Here is a 14,438-nt window from a genome sequence, read left to right on the forward strand (position 1 = left end):
TCAAAGATAAGTTTTTTTTTTCCTTCCGTTGAGGACACTAATAGTTTGTTTGGCTCTCAGATCGAAGGGTGTTCGTTGAGAGGGAAAGGAGAGGCGGTTGGTGGGTCTTCAGGGCAAGTGAAAGAGGCGCTTTGTTGAAACTGTTTTGATTTTATTTTTTCCCTCTCACTCCCCTGCTTCCGTTCCATTCCTTCCTCCTCACTCCCTGCTCTCACCTTTGCATTTCTTTTTCTTTTTTTTCCTCTGAGGGATGGGTGATGGGTTGAACATGATTTCCAGAGGCAGAATATAAATGGCCTTTCAGAAGATGCAGCCCTCAGAGTCACTGAGACAGCTGTCTCAGACAGATCATACCTGAACTGCAGTCTCAGTATACGTTAACAATGTACAAGCCTTTAGCTTTGTGTTTGTGCCTGTGTTTAGCACTTTTAACGGCCGAGGGGAAAAAAGAAAAGGGAAGAAAAGAGAGACAGAGGAGCTCCAGACAGTTCTTATTCACTGAGGATGTACCTGATCATGAAAACCCTTTCCATCCAGGTGAGCAATGCTTGTTTTTATTTAAGCTAAAAAATAATAGGAGAAGAAGATATGGTTTTCTAATATTGTGATTTTTATATTTATATTTATTGTCCATTTGTCAAAAAAAAAAGTGGTTAATATTTATTGTGCGGTTTTATTTATTTAAAAATAAGTGGTTACATTGAATTATGATGAGCTAAGATGAAAGGTCTGTACAGTATTTGGATAATAAAAATATTTGGACAAAAGTCGAATGTATGAATGTCAGTGAATTTACAATTTACAAACAGATTTTTTTGTTGTTGCTAGGAGACCATTGTAAACTTAAAAAGAAAATACATTGTGCACTAAAAAATAAATTGTATTTTTATTTGATTTATTATTTTTAATATTCAAAATTAAATGTTATATTATGTTAAATTGATTTATTATATTATATTATATTATATTATATTATATTATATTATATTATATTATATTATATTATATTATATTATATTGTTTGGATACATGCCAGGGCGTAGCAGCCAGTGCTTGGTGAACGGGATTTCTCTGTTTGAGGGGGCTGTCTGGTCTCTGGAGCCTTGCAGTGTGTGCCAGTGTGAAGATGGAGCCGTGAGCTGCCGAACCATCCCCTGCCCTGCCAGAGGTTTGAGAACCACCATCTCTCTCTCCCAGCAGAATTCCTTGATTAATAGTAAGTTCAGAAGAACAGCATTTGAATTTGAAATATTTGCATTTGAAATTAAATATTTAAAATGTCTTTAGTGTCACTTTTAAACAATTCAATGTGTTCTTTCTGAATAAAAATATTAATTTAATCTTACTGACCCCAGACTTTTGAACAATAGGCCTAGTGCATGTTCCATTCATCCTATATGATTGTTCTTTTGGGGTTTACGCTGAAATAGTAATTGGATTAGCGATTTGTAGTAAGAGCTTCCCTGTGGTGGGCATCCCTGTGGTGATGCAGGCTTGGAATTATGTAAAATATTGGCTCTTAGTGTGGTGCAATGCAGTGCCGGGAAACGTGCCATCAGGGAGTGGGATGCTTGATGGTGGGTACTGATTTTCTGTTTGCCACACCATGTCTAGCTTCACCCACCCTGAAGGCTGTGGCCAGTAAGCTCAATCCAGCATCTGTTGGGAAAACAAGCTCGAAAAACAGACCGACAGGAAATGGAAAACCACCTGTGGAGACGGAGGTTCTGGAGGTGAAACCAAAGAAGAACAAGAAGGTGATCACCCCTGCAAAAGAAGTATGTAGATGTGAATGAGAACTTATCTTTAGATATGTACAGTTGAAGTCAAAAGTTTACATACACCTTGCAGAATCTGCAAAATGTTAATTATTTTACCAAAATAAGAGGGATCATACAAAATGCATGTTATTTTTTATTTAGTACCTGAATAAGATATTTCACATGAAAGACGTTTACATATATTCCACAGGAGAAAATAATAGTTGAATTTAATGAATGAAAAGTTTACATACACTTGATTCTTAATACTGTGTCATTACCTGAATGATCCAGAGCTGTGTTTTTTTGTTTAGTTGTTCCCTTCTTTGTCCTGAACAGTTAAACTGCCTGCTGTTCTTCAGAAAAATCCTTCTGGTCCCACAAATTCTTTGGCTTTTCAGCATTTCTGTGTATTTGATGCCTTTCCAACAGTGACTGAATGATTTTGAGGTCCATCTTTTCACACTGAGAACTGAGGGACTCATATGCAACTATTACAGAAGGTTCAAACGCTCACTGATGCTCCAGAAGGAAAAATGATGCAATAAGAGCCGGGGGGTAAAAACTTTTTGAATTTGAAGATCAACTTACTTTGTATTCTAGGAAACATGTAAGTATCTTCTGTAGCTTCTTAAGGGCAGTAATAAATAAAATAAAAAAAAATTAGGCAAAATACAAAAAGTATACACTTTTGTTCATTTTGTTCAAAAGTTTTCACCCCCACGCTTAATGCATTGTTTTTCCTTCTGGAGCATCAGTGAGCATTTGAACCTTTTGTAATAGTTGCATATGAGTCCCTCAGTTGTCTTCAGTATAGTCATTGTTGGAAAGGGTTTAAATAAACAAAATTGCTGAAAAACCAAAGAATTTGTGGGACCTGAAGGATTTTTCTGAAGAACAGCAGGCAGTTTAACTGTTCAGAACAAACAAGGGAACAACTATCACTAAAAACACAAAAAACACTAAAAAAAACACAGCTGGGATCATTCAGGTAACAACACAGTATTAAGAATCAAACTTATGTACATTTTGAAAGGGGTCATTTTTATAAATTCAATTATTATTTTCTCTTCTGGACTATATGTAAACGTTTATGTGAAAGATGTGTGAAATATCTTTTTCAGGTCGGTACTAAATAAAAATAACATATATTTATTATGATCCCTCTTATTTTGTTAAAATAATGAACATTTAGCAGATTCTGCAAGATGTTTGTAAACTTTTGACTTCAACTGTATTTGATATTTTTAATTGGTCTTGGGTGGTCTGTCTGGTGTTTTCCTTTGGCTATGCTGGTGCTCAGGTGGTTTACCTGGTCGGCCAGTCGGTTTTCCTTTGTTGCCAGATGAAAAGTATCCAAAACCACTCTACACTCTTAAAAATGTCATAGAAGAACAGTTTTGGTTCCTCAAATAACCTTTCAGTGCACAGTTCTGAAAAGAACCATTTTGAAGAACCAGTGTGAAGAATATTTTATAATCTAAAGAACCATTTATGCAATGGAAAGATTATATGGATAATAACGGTTACTCCACCCCAAAATGAAAATTTTGTCATTAATCACTATTCAAATTAGTCCATCTTGGGTCGTTCCAAACCCAAGATGGACTATTTTGACGATGTCTTTCATACTTTTCTGGGTCTTGACAGTGGTATTTACCTGGCAGTCAATTGGACAGTCACAAGCCTCCCGGTTTTCATACAAAATATCTTAAATAAACTGTGTTGCAAAGACGAACGAAGCTTTTACAGGTTTGGAACGACATGGGGGTATGTGATTAATGACTAAATTTTCATTTTGGGGTGGAGTAACCCTTGAACAGTTCCTCATGGAACCATCAATTCCAAAAAAGAAGCAGCAAACCAGACTAGCTAAGAATAGCAGACCACTTTAGGCTAGCTTTAAGCAGATTTCACCTATGTTAATTGTTCTTAAACATTTTTTTTCTATTCAGCCACCCTCAAATGTCCCTAAGAAGCAAGTGAAGAAAAACCAGAAGGTGATTGTAAATCTGGATCCTGTAAAACCACCTAAGACTCCAGTAATACCTATAGAACCTCGGTTTATCAGACCAATCCATTTTGATCACGATGACCACGATGATGACGACTATCTAGAGGACGACAGTGACAGCGATGATGATGACGATGATAGCCACAGCATTCCGGTGTTCAGATCTGCTGTTCGTCCTGTAGCAATCGAAAGACGATTAATGCCACCCACATTCAAACCGGCCATACTACGAACACAACCAGCCTTTGCTCTTCCTACAAGAAAATCTGTGATCCTGCCCACTGGAAGGCCACTGCCAGCCCCCAGTGGGCGACCGGTGGATCGAGGTATTGGCCATCCAATCGTTCGCACCTCTATTCATATGGAGTCTCTTCCAGCAGGCTGCCTGCTTGCAGAGTCTCTTATCGCTTGTGGAAACACTCGCCTTACCCAAATGCCCATCATCAAAGATGCAGGGGTCAGGAGTCTCTTTCTAGCAGGTGAGGTGAGAGCAGTTTACCTGGCTCATGAGGACTAATTATACACTATGAAAATCATTTTCATACTTTTTGTCCTTTTTTAAAATAAAAATATCTGAAGATTCCTACAATAAGTTCAAAAAACAACTGTATAAGATAATACATGTAGATACATTTTTTTTAGAGAATATACCTTGAATTAAATGCATTTTCCTCACATATAATCACATATACTATGAAAGCCCGTTTTTGCCACTGAATAAAAAACTTGTAAAAAAGTAATTGTCTTTTTATCTCACAATTCTGACTTTTTTTCTTAGAATTGTGAAATATAAACTTATAAAGTAATATGTTTGAAATATAAACTCTCAATTCTGAGAAATGTTTATAACATGCCACTGTGAGTTAAGTCAGATTGTGAGATATAAATTCTGAGAACATATCAGTCCTTTCCCCTCAAAATAGGACTTTATAATTCACAATTGCAATTTCATATTTCACAGTTCTGAGAAAAAATGGTCAGAATCATGAGAAAAAAGTCAGAATTGCAAGATACAAACTCGCCTTTGCGAGAAAAAAGTCAGAATTGTGAGTCGCAATAGGTCGCAATAAACTTTTTTTTATTCAGTGGCAAAAATGGGCTTCCGTAATATACAGTACTGTTCACAAGTTTTGAGTGTTTCACCAAATTTACAAATTCACCAAAAATGCATTAAATTGATAGTAATAGTCAAAATGTTTACATTATTACATAAAAATTACACTACTTTTGAACGTTCTCTTCGTCAGCGACGCTTCAGGAAACGTATCATTTTTTAAAAATATTAAAATGGAAAACAGTCATTATAAATTGTAAAATTACTTCACAATATTAGGTTTTAAGTGTGAGTCTGATAAAATAAATGCAGCCTTTGGTTAGCATGCAAATCTTATCTTAAATCTTACATGCATATATATATATATATATATATATATATTTGTCATATTGTGAGATGTAAAGTTGTGACATACGAAAATTGTATATATGTATAAATTGAGAAGAAGTTACAATTAGGAGATGGAAACATACTTTTTGTACAAACCTCACAAAATTTTGTTAAATAAAAAAAAAAAAAAAAATTAAAGGATAGTTCACCCAAAAAATATTTTAATTACTCATCCTCGTGTTACACGAAAGAGAAGAAATTGTTGAATAAATAAAGTTTTTTTTTGTTTTCTTTGCGCACAAAAAGCATTCTCGTAACTTCATAAAATTGCAGTTGAACCACTGATGTTACTTACTACCTTTCTGGGCCTTGAACATATCAGTTGCTTTGCTGTCTATGGAGGGTCAGAAAGCTTTTGGATTTCATCAGAAATATTTTAATTTGTTTTCCGAAGATTAAAAAAGATCTTACGAGTTTGTACTGACATGAGAGTAATTAATGACAGAATTTTGCTTTTTGGGTGAACTATATCTTTAAGAGGGGGTTTAGAGTCTGAAAATAGGGGTCTGTGTTATTAGAGTTTGACAGATGTTCTTGCATGCTTTTACTGTGTTCCAACATAATCTGGCAGTGTCTTATTGTTTGTCCGTCACATGATTTTCTGTATGTGGCAGTGCAAGAGCTGGCACTGAAATGTGAGAAGTGTAAACAGTGCTTACTGTGGTCCAGAAAAGGTGAAAAATTACTCTCGTCTTCCTGGTATTTTACAGATAACAAAATCAGCAAGATCCCATCGCATGCTCTAGCAGGTCTTCCCAATCTGGAGTGGCTCGACCTCAGCAAGAACAAGTTGGATGATTTCTCCTTGGGACCGGATGTGTTTCGGGTGAGATGAATTCAAAGAAACCTTATTATATTAGCAAGTGTACTGACACATAACTCAGACAGTTTGGTTTCACATTCCATTTGTGATCACATAGCAATTCTTTGGACTCTAATAATGGTCAGATTAACGTAGATCTGCAAAAATGGAGACTGCTTTGTGATCTGTCATCTGTTACAGTGGTGAGTTATCGGGCCTTATGGTGTGGCACAGTGCAAGCTTGATATTTAGCAAGTAGCTGACGTGTTTTCGCAAGATATCGGGTCTGACATCACCGAGACAGTTCTCACCAGGATGCTGCAGTGAACATGAGAATTATCAGTCAATAGATATTACCCCCTAAAAAGAAACACAATCATTTTTTTTACCTTTTTCTCACCTGTGTGTCATGTTTTCTGGGCACCAAACACAGGGTTTACAAGTGAAATATATATGACACAGTGCAGGATAGTGTTTTTTTTCTTTTCTTTTTTTTTCACATGTTCGCTGTACCTCTATGTTTACCTGTGCTCTGTAACATGATGGGTAAATGTTTGTTCCTCATGCCAGATGAACTCTGAATATCTGTGTTGTGTAACTTTTGCTTCTGTGACTTGCAGCAAGCTTTGAAATATTTCCAGTCTGGCTTTGACAGTGTCATGAGTATCTTCTCGGCCTGTTGCAGAACTTGACGAAGCTCAGAAGGTTGAACCTTGATGGAAACAACTTCACCAAAGTGCCGGCTCTCCCTCCCTCGCTGGTGGAGCTGAAGATCAACGATAATAAACTCAGTGGTCTCACTCCCCACAGCTTTAAGGGTAAACACACAACCACAGATTTCCCTCTGATTTTAGGGATAAATTATGGGTAGGGTTAGGTTTAGGGGTAGGGATAGGGTTAGGTAAATGTTTTTGTATTGTAATGTTGTTCTAGGATCAACAAAAGATACAAAAACATTTTAAAATCTTACAGATGCCAAAGTTCTGAAGTGTAAATTAAACAACTGTGACCTCTATTAAGCTTCCAAATACTAGCAAATACTGACAAACTACAGCTGAGGACAAAAGTTTATATCCCCCTTTCAGAATAATAAAAAATTTTAATTATTTTACCAAAATAAGTACTGGCCTGACCTGAAAGTATGACTTTGAGATCCATCTTTTCACACAGGACAACTGAGGGACTCATGTGCAACTATTACAGAAGGTTCAAACACTCACTGATGCTCCAGAAGGAAAAAACATGCATTAAGAGCTGGGGGTTGAAAACTATTGAACAGAATGGAGATGTGTACATTTTTCTTATTATGCCTAAATATCATATTTGTTTCATTTAGTACTGCCCTTCAGAAGCTACAGAAGGTAGTTACATATTTCCCAGAAGACAAAATAAGTTAAATTTACCCTGATCTGCAAAATTTTCACCCCCAGCTCTTAAAGGAGAAGTCCACTTCCAAAACAAAGATGTAAAATGTACTCACCCCCTTGTCATCCAAGATGTTCATGTCTTTCTTTCTACAGTCGTAAAGAAATTATGTTTTTCGAGGAAAACATTTCAGCATTTTTCTCCATATAATGGACTGATATGGTGCCCGATTTTGAACTTCCAAAATGCAGTTTAAATGCGGCTTTAAACGATCCCAGCCGAGAAAGAAGGGTCTTATCTAGCGAAACGATTGGTTATTTTAATTAAAATAATACAATTTATATACTTTTTAATGCCAAATGCTCATCTTGACTTACTCTGCCTGGACTGTTTTTGTTCTGGTTTATGTCAAAAAACTCCCATCTCATGCACCTTTTTTGTTAAGGGTGTTCAATCTTCTTTGCATGTTCACTTTGCAAAGACTGTGTCGGTACTTCTGCAGCGATGTAGGATGATTTTAAAATGATTTTTGAAGTTAAGGGAGAAAATATGATTGGAGTTTTTCGACATACTCTAACTGTCTTGAGTCAAAATACACAGTTCAGGGAGAGAAAAGCAAGATGAGCGTTTTAAATTTAAAAATTTAAAAAAGTATTTAAATTGCATTTTTTAATGAAAATAAACAATTGTTTCGCTAGATAAGACCCTTCTTCCTCGGCTGAGATCGTTAACAACCACATTTGGGATCATTTGAAGCCGCATTTAAACTGCATTTTGGAAGTTCAAAATTGGGGCACCATATCAGTCCATTATATGGAGAAAAATGCTGAAATGTTCTCCTCAAAAAACATAATTTCTTTACGACTGAGGGGGTGAGTACATTATATGTGAATCTTTGTTTTGGAAGTGGACTTCTCCTTTAATGCATTGTGTTTCCTTTTGAAGGATCAGTGAGCATTTGAACCTTCTGTAATAGTTGCATATGAGTCCCTCAGTTGTCCTCGGTGTGAAAAGATGGATCTCAAAATAATTAAGTCATTGCTGGAAAGGGTTCAATACACAAAAATGCTGAAAAATCAAAGAATTTGTGGGAAGAACAGCGAGCAGATGAACTTTTCAGGACAAACAAGAGACTCATGAACAACTATCACCAAACAAAAAAAAACAGCTGTGGATCATTCAGGTGACAATACAGCACTAAGAATCAAGGGGATGTAAACTTTTGAACCGGGTCATTTTTATAAATTCAACTATTATTTTTTTCTTGTGAACTATATGTGAACATCTTTTATGTGAACTATCTTACTCAGATCAGTACTAAATAAACAGTAACATGTATTTTGTATGATCTCTCTTATTTTGGTAAAATAATTAACATTTTAATTATTCTGAAAGGAGGCTGTAAACTTTTGACCTTAACTGTAAGTGTAAATGCTATATTTTGTGTAATACATGTTATTTCTGGCTCAGGTCTGTCCCAGCTGCTGACACTGGAGTTGGAGGATAATTATTTCCATGATGGAAATGTCTCTCCTCTGGCTTTCAAGCCTCTCAGGAAGCTGATTTACCTCAGGCTGGATGATAACAAGTTTAGGGCTATTCCCTCTGGTCTGCCTGCTTCAGTACAGGTCAGTCACATTTTGTGTTTTAAAAGGCCAAAGTTGCAGTACAAATACATACTATATACACTGAGTAAAACATGCATTAGATTTTGGTTGCTAAGTGATTTACTATTGGGATGTTTAAACAGTGCAGAGCTGAGATGCAGTAGATAATGATGTGTTGTGGATTTGTAACTTCTTCAGGAGCTGCACTTGTCTGACAACAAGATTGAGGTGGTCCATTCAGGGCTCCTCAACAAGACCACAAACCTGAGAGTCCTGAACCTCAGCCATAACCGAATCCGAGAGGACCGCATTCATCCAAGAGCATGGATTCACATACTGTGAGTTTAGATTTCTCTCTGCTATTAGGTGCCATCTCGTGGACAATTACTGTAATGCATATGGTGGATGAAGAGACGGAGCAGCTACATAACTGCATTTCAGGCCTATAGCCTAAAATTACATGTCTATGGTACCAAATTAATGTACATGCATACTTTATGATGCTTAATTCAAAGACAGTGAAATACCCATTTATGATGTTCAGAGTTGTATAACTGTACATTATAAGTTTATTTAATACGGTGCTGTTCAAAAGTTTGGGGTCAGTAAGTTTTTTTAAAAGAAGTCTTGCATGTTCAGCATGGCTGCATTTGTTTGATCAAAAAACTATTTTTGTTTTTTTAAAAAATGTAATTTATTCCTTTATTGACTTTTGATCAATGTCATGCATCTTTGCTGAATTAAATGATTAATTTCTTTAAAAATAAGTAATTAACCCTGAATGTTTGGAATGGATGGTAATGTACATTTTATTAAAAATAGTTTTATCTTAATATTACAAAGTTTAATAATGCAATTAAAGTATTATAAAGAATGAAATTAAAAAGAAGTAAATAAATAAACCTTATTTTTGGTTAATGCACTTTTATTTCACAAAATTAAAAAAAAAAAAAAAGAAAAATTGGTGGACACCCTGTTAATGATCCCTGCTCTAAACGTTTAAAATAAATAAAAATATATGTATGGATCTGTAGAAATCTTTTGTAACATTATAAATGTCTTTATTATCACTTTTGATCAATGTAAAGCATCCTTGCTAAATAAAAGTATTAATTTCTATAATTTCTTGACAAAAAAATATCATACTGACTCCGAACTTTTGAATGATATAGCGTATAATGCTACAAAAGCTTTTTGTTTCAGACAAATGCTTTTCTTTGGATCTTTCTATTCATCAAAGAATCCTGAACAAAATGTACTCCACTGTTTTAAATATTGATAAAAAATAATAATAATAAATGTTTCTTGAACAACAAATCAGCATATTAGAATGATTTCTAAAGGATCATTTGACACTGAAGACTGGAGTAATGATGCTAAAAATTAAGCTTTGATTGCAGGAATAAATTACATGTTAAAATATATTCAAATAGAAAGCAGTTTTTTTAAATAGTAAACATATTTCACAATATTACTGCTTTTGCTGTATTTTGGATCAAATAAATGTAGGTTTGACGAGCAGAAGAGAACATTTAAATTTTTTGACTGGTAGTGTATGTAGTTATAATGTATAAAATTCATTATTTATAATATAATAAAGTATTTCAAAACCATCTTAAACCTCCACAGAAACCTGGAGCATTTGGACCTTTCCCACAATAAGCTGGTTCACGTTCCCTCATTCCTGCCGGTTGGTCTGCGGCAGCTCATCTTGCATCATAACCAAGTTGAGCGCATTCCTGGCTATGTGTTCGGCCACCTGCGACCCGGTCTGGACTCCCTGCAGCTGTCGTACAACCGTCTGCGTGAAGACGGGATAAATGAAGTGTCCTTCCTGGGCCTGTACAAATCACTGACTGAACTTCTGTTGGACCATAACCAGCTTAGATCAGTCCCACGAGGCATTCTACAGTTGAAGAACCTGCAGCACCTGAGACTGAACCACAATTACATCAGGTTAGTGAATCTATCTCTATGTCTGTCTGTTTGTCTGTCTGTCTCTTTATGTGTTTTAACCTGATCTTCTCCCTATAGCTACATCACTATGAACTCATTGTGTGACACTACGGCCCGTGAGGACTCCCAGCTGTTGTCTGTTCACCTGGAGTACAACCTGATTGACCGCCGCCTCATTCCGCCAACAGCCTTCTCCTGCATCAAAACCTATCAGAGTGTCCTTCTGCGACCCCAGAGATATGAAGAGCACCATGAATGAAGGCATTTTCTGGGGCTGTAGTTTACAATTCAAGGCATAATTTAGAGATTTAAGTCAAATGAAGATAAAGATGCAGCTCCCTTTTCACACCAGAGGCCTTTCAAGTTGTTTTAGTTGTGTTTTGACCATCACTTCTCATTGGGGCCTGCTTTACTGCAACTACAAACTCAAACTACTGTAGACATTTCCTGTTTGACATTAACATTGGCTGTTTATGCTTTAACAGATTTGTAGAGGTTTTGCACAGATGGTGCAAAATGTCCATCTTTACTGTTGCAGTTCACATTATATTTTTGTGTATGTCTGTTGTTGTTCGTTATTATATGTAAAGTCTGTCTTGGTTTGTTTAATACCTATATGTCCGCAATTTACATTCTCTTATAAAGCAGACTTGTATGTGCGAGGTACTTGTATGTGCAAGGTATATGCAAATTGTTTTTAATACATCAGCTTTGTACATTATTTATTTTTGATTAAGCTGCAGCACATCACATTTGTTTATTTTAATACCATTTTAACAATTTTCAGTAGCAAAGGTTTTGACTTTTATATTCAGTTTTATGATACTGTGTGTTGTCTGTGCTTTTGTATTCTCTCTGTCACAAACTACAATAAAGTTGAGCGGTGACAATTCATCTGGACTCAAAAATGCTTATTTTGTTAAATGCTTAATAATGCATTATTCAGGTATGTCCTGCCTCCATCTGATTTTCTTGTTGGTCCACTAGGGGGCATCAGTATATATTATATATAATATATTACAACCATATATATATATGTATTACAACCAAGGCAAACTAAATTGACAAATGTTTGCTTTGTCCCTTCATTTTTCAATTCATTTTAATGTATACTTTCTTAATTCATTGGCTTCTTTACATTGGCGGAGGAAAATATATGAGCTAGCAGGTCAGTTTCTGATTGGACGTTTTGTGAGTTTAATATTGTTTTGTTCTAGCAGATGCAGACAGCACAGAGCATCATCCCAGTGCTGAGTTGCAAGTTCATCATTCTGTATTATGACACTGTAGACTAGCACAGTGGGCAGTGGCACTCTCTGCTTGCTCTATTTCTGTCCGGAGAAACTCTCTTAAAGTGGTAACTCACTGCCACAAGTGCTTCTTTTTCTACTTCACAGCAGGCCTCTGTCCCAGATTTATTTTCTTTGGGCCGTTCCTACATTGATTCTCTGTTGATGTATATATTTCTGCGACTGCTCTTCATTTCCAGGGCGTGGGCCATGTCCTAAACCATGAAGAAAAACTTCCTTATATTAAAAGAGCATATCCCTGAGTAACATCAGTCTTAGTGGGAAAACCTGGAAGTCTGGGGTAACATGTATTCATTGTGGCTCTTAGCATGTCATGCAGACACTTCCATATAAATATATTCTGTCCTTGTCTGTCCATCTGGTCCATCTGATCTATCTGTCTGTCTTTTTTTCTGTCTATCTATCTATCTATCTATCTATCTATCTATCTATCTATCTATCTATCTATCTAGCTAGCTAGCTAGCTATCTAGCTGTCTGTCTGTCTGTCTTTTGTCTGTCTGTCTGTCTGTCTCTCTGTCTTTTGTCTGTCTGTCTGTCTGTCTTTTGTCTGTCTGTCTGTCTGTCTGTCTATCTATGTCTGTCTATCTATCTATCTGTCTGTCTGTCTGTCTGTCTTTTGTCTGTCTGTCTGTCTGTGTCTATCTATGTCTGTCTATCTGTCTGTTTGTCTCTCTATCTATCTATCTGTCTGTCTGTCTACTTTGTCTAACTGTTTGTCTGTCCATCCATCCATCGTCTATCTATCTGTCTATCTGTCTATCTGTCTGTCTGTCTATCTGTCTTTCTGTCTGTCTATCTATGTCTATCTGTCTGTCTCTCTATCTATCTATCTATCTATCTATCTATCTATCTATCTGTCTGTCTGTCTGTCTGTCTACTTTGTCTAACTGTTTGTCTGTCCATGCATCTATCTATCTGTCCGTCTGTCTGTATGTCTACCTTGTCTGTCTAACTTTTTGTCTGTCTGTCCATCCATCCATCCATCCATCCATCCATCTGTCTGTCTGTTTGTCTATCTTGTCTGTCTGTCTGCCTGTCTCTGTCTAGTTTGTTTGTCCATCCATCCATCCTTCCATCCAACCATTTATCTATCTGCCTACGTTGTTTGTCTGTCTCTCTACCTGTCTGTCCGTCCATCCATTCATCCATTCGTCTGTCCATCTGTCTACCTTGTCTGTCTATATGTTTGTCTGTCCGTCCATCTTCCATTCATCCGTCTATCATCTATCTATCTATCTATCTGTCTACCTTGTCTGTCTGTCTGTCTGTCTGTCTCTCTATCTGTCCATTCATCCATCCATCCCTCTATCTGTCTGTCTGTCTACCTTGTCTGTCTATTTATCTGTTTGTCCATCTGTCTGTCTATCTATTTATCTATCTTGTCTGTGTGTCTGCCTGTCTCTGTCTATATGTTTGTCTGTCCATCCATCCATCCATCCATCCGTCTATTTATCTGTCTGTCTGTATACCTTGTCTGTCTATCTATCTGTCTGTCTACCTTTTGCCGTCTATATGTTTGTCTGTCCATCCATCCATCCATCCATCCATCCATCCATCCTTCTATCTATCTATCTGTCCAGCCGGCCAGCTGTCCATCTGTCTACCTTGTCTGTCTCTTTGTCTGTCCGTCCATCATCCATCCATCCGTCTATCTATCTATCTATCTATCTATCTATCTGTCTATCTATCTATCTATCTGTCCATCCATCCATCATCCATCCTGTGTCTGTCTGTCTTGTCTGTCTGTTTATCTGTCTGTCTATCATCCATCTATCTATCATCTGTCATCTGTCTGTCTCTCTGTCTGTCTGTCCATCCATCCATCATCCATCCTGTCTGTCTGTCCGTCTACCTTGTCTGTCTGTTTATCTGTTTGTCCATCCGTTCGTCTATCTATCTATCTATCTATCTATCTATCTATCTATCTATCTATCTATCTATCTATCTATCTATCTATCTATCTATCTATCTATCTATCTATCTATCTATCGTTCTGTCTATCTATCTATCTATATCTATCTGTCTGTCTATCTGTCTGTCTGTCTGTCTGTCTGTCTGTTCCATTTACTGATGCTCCATGTTTTATTAATAATATGTGTCCTGGATGTTCAATAAAGGGAGATTTTAAACTTAAATGTCTTAAAAAGTATAACAATAACTGTGTTAACTATAGTATTT

At 36.4% G+C, this 14,438-nt stretch overlaps 1 protein-coding gene across 3 annotated transcripts; it reads left to right on the forward strand.

Moving 5' to 3' along the window:
• Positions 1-291: 291 nt before the first annotated feature.
• si:dkey-6n6.1 (uncharacterized protein LOC100170811 homolog) lies at positions 292-11,840 on the forward strand. Of its 3 annotated transcripts, none has more exons than XM_051116735.1 (10): positions 292-537; positions 1,037-1,216; positions 1,615-1,757; positions 3,716-4,253; positions 5,929-6,044; positions 6,706-6,838; positions 8,856-9,013; positions 9,191-9,330; positions 10,622-10,948; positions 11,027-11,840. In XM_051116735.1, the coding sequence occupies exons 1-10, from the start codon at positions 384-386 to the stop codon at positions 11,205-11,207; spliced, it is 2,070 nt and encodes a 689-aa protein (XP_050972692.1). In that variant the 5' UTR covers positions 292-383; the 3' UTR covers positions 11,208-11,840. The 3 variants fall into 3 exon arrangements, with proteins under 3 accessions (XP_050972692.1, XP_050972693.1, XP_050972691.1); XM_051116736.1 differs by having other exon boundaries at positions 1,037-1,168; positions 1,615-1,778; XM_051116734.1 differs by having other exon boundaries at positions 293-537; positions 1,615-1,778.
• The last annotated feature ends 2,598 nt before the right edge of the window (positions 11,841-14,438 follow it).

The sequence above is a fragment of the Labeo rohita genome, chromosome 8, assembly GCF_022985175.1.
Source record: "Labeo rohita strain BAU-BD-2019 chromosome 8, IGBB_LRoh.1.0, whole genome shotgun sequence".
Classification (NCBI taxonomy): domain Eukaryota; kingdom Metazoa; phylum Chordata; class Actinopteri; order Cypriniformes; family Cyprinidae; genus Labeo; species Labeo rohita.

What these genes read in the sequence shown, in the direction of transcription:
- si:dkey-6n6.1 (XM_051116734.1), top strand. Translation starts at nt 384, where the DNA reads ATGTACAAGCCTTTAGCTTTGTGTTTGTGCCTGTGTTTAGCACTTTTA. An exon ending in GTCTGCCTGCTTCAGTACAG is followed by an intron (nt 9,014 to 9,190) that starts GTCAGTCACATT and finishes TAACTTCTTCAG; the next exon opens with GAGCTGCACTTGTCTGACAA. An exon ending in CTGAACCACAATTACATCAG is followed by an intron (nt 10,949 to 11,026) that starts GTTAGTGAATCT and finishes TTCTCCCTATAG; the next exon opens with CTACATCACTATGAACTCAT.